This window comes from Montipora capricornis, chromosome 9 (genome assembly GCF_036669925.1).
Source record: "Montipora capricornis isolate CH-2021 chromosome 9, ASM3666992v2, whole genome shotgun sequence".
Lineage (NCBI taxonomy): Eukaryota > Metazoa > Cnidaria > Anthozoa > Scleractinia > Acroporidae > Montipora > Montipora capricornis.
In genome coordinates this window covers 44,453,309-44,455,808 of record NC_090891.1, presented here as the reverse complement: position 1 = coordinate 44,455,808, position 2,500 = coordinate 44,453,309, and the positions used below count along the sequence as shown (strand labels likewise).

The 2,500-nt window shown below is 39.9% G+C and overlaps 1 protein-coding gene across 1 annotated transcript in view; it reads right to left on the bottom strand.

The window, feature by feature from the left end:
• LOC138015448 (DNA damage-regulated autophagy modulator protein 1-like) overlaps positions 1–2,065 on the bottom strand; it is a 9,659-nt gene extending 7,594 nt beyond the window's left edge. The window contains exon 1 of the mRNA XM_068862517.1: positions 1,680–2,065. Within this exon, the coding sequence (XP_068718618.1) occupies positions 1,680–2,051 (372 nt within the window). The 5' untranslated portion in view covers positions 2,052–2,065. The remainder of the gene's footprint in view (positions 1–1,679) is intronic.
• Between the last annotated feature and the right edge of the window lie 435 nt (positions 2,066–2,500).

Below are 2,500 nucleotides of genomic sequence, written 5' to 3'. Positions count from 1 at the left end.
CCTTCAATGTTTGTTAAATCCATAAAAAAATTGACATTTGATTTTAGTGCTGTATATAATACCAAGTTAGTAAAATATTAGAAACAAAGCGCACTTGATATCCAACGGTGAAAAATGAAATTGTTGTCGAAGACCATTACTCGTCGCTTTAAAGTTCCAGATATTTATTTTTCACCGCCCTTCTTGTTATATTGTTCATCCAATTGACGTTCCATTCTTGAGCTCCATGAGGGTATATTTTGTTTAAAGATCCACTAAAACGCCATTCGCGTTACAATGACTTTCAGCGCCATTTCAGGTTAATTAAATGTTCTCTTGTGTGCACCAGAGAAATATACGCATTACCCCAACCCCCGCAAACCTAACAAAATACGCAAAAAAGACTCTATGCAAAAAGACACCACTTAGGAGGGGAGTGGCAGGCAAGACTTTTACCGACACGGAAAAAATAAAAGCATAATAAAACAGAGAAATATTACCCATTTTCCGACTGGGATTGCCATACTGGCAACCCAGTAAAAAAAAGGAACATGTGGAAGCTACGAAAGGCACATCTTCGTTTGTTTTTCGAAATTAAGAGGATTTCCGACTGAAATTGGAGTTCTTGTGGGGAATATACGCCACAGGCGGCCCAGACTCGGAGGGTAAAAAAATTCTAAGGATTTGTATGGGAATCTCGATAACAAACTGAAAAAGATATTTACCCGCAAAAGTTCTCAATAAAAATTCTTTTCTTTATTGTCGTTGTGACTTTCTCGGTTTTTATGTGGTTATTTGCCTGATTGAATACGATTTAAGCGACTTCTCAAATTCCCGGGTTGTCCGACTCGTACCTAAATAAAGGAAAGGCTGGGAACTAATTTCTAGCTTACCTCACATTTCGCCGATAAAATCACACTTCTCCAGCATCAGTCACGCTCAAACTCCGGTGATGGCCAAACAGATAACCGGTTGACCAGCCGTGTCAAAATTCGTTGTAAGCAAGCCTCGAAGGGTTTTGAAAATTTGAATATTTTTCGCTGTTTCTAAGCAATGGATGCTCGCTGGACCTTGAAACTTGGTCAAGGAGAAGTAAATTTATCTGTGTGGGTTTTTAAACAAAAATTTGGTTTTATGAACGGAGTTGATAATGTAAATTGGCCACCGTACAGAGATTCTAAAAGCTTTTAGAATCTAAAATTGGCCACCGTACAGAGATTCTAAAAGCTTTTAGAATCTAAAAGCTTTTAGAATCTCTGTACGGTGGCCAATTTACATTATCAACTCCGTTCATAAAACCAAATTTTTGTATACTACTTCCCCACCGACGCAGCACCACAGTTTCTTCAGAAACTACCCCCTCATTCATGGGTTTTTAAACGTTTGATTTCTTGTTTTCAAGGCAACTCACGTGTCATGAAAATTTTTCATCCTGGCAAACCGGGCTGGACCATTTATATGAGAAATTTTAAGCCCGGCTTGTCGACGTCTCGGCAGCTCAGACCGGGATCTCGGCAAGCGGGCCAGGGCGCCTTCTCATATAAACGAACAGAGCTTTGACCAAAGAAAATAAGCATTAGCCAAGAACTCGGCAAAGCGGGCCAACCTGCCTAACCGGATTGGCTCGCCTCATATAAACAGGCTCTTAGAGTGCTTCGTGCTTAGGTCTTCGTTTTCGATACTACCTTAAGTTGGCATACCTCACTTAATGGAGAGGGAAAATTCGCCACTATCAGGACACCCACGAAACTTCCAACTGCAAATGGCACCGACACCTTGTTCAACAGCCGCACTCTTCGTAAAATACTCTCGTCGACTGAGTAGTCTTGAATACCGTCCAGTTGAATATACCTACAAAACAGAGTCAGCGAGCCACATAATGCAAGAGACGCCATTAGAAGGCCAAAGATGGAATTCTGAGGTTGATAGGCTGCCGCTTTGCTGATGGTCGGTAAAAATGGATAAACATGTCCCAGAGATACTGCTATGATATATGGGGTCAAGATTGTTATAAAAATCAAAAGAGGCCAGAACAAAGGTAGGAAACGAACTACATTCGAAAACGTTGGCATGTTCGTGGCGACTCAAAATTGGGAAAATTAGCATAAGGCTATCAGTACTTGTATTGGTGAAAAGATAATATTCTAGACCCTGAGGGAAATAAATATACTTAAACATATTTATTGGCAAATTAACTTGGCCCTAAGACTAACAGTGCTCATCGAGAGGGCTCGCTTCGAAATTGAAAGCCACATAAACACACTGGAGATTCTCTACACCCTATTTTAAAAAGATACTAGTTGAGGGGATAAGCATGTAAACGCAGTCGAGTGTGAATATATGCATTTTTCCTGTCAATAAGCAAAATTGTAAAGACTATATTAATACAAGGTACATTACCCCGGTACATTAAATGGTAAAGCTCCTTTTAAAGAGCCAATAGAATTGAGGTAACGTATGTCTAAACTGATATCATTCCACAATTTAGTAGTGGAGGGGGAAAAAGATCTTTAAAAGAGCT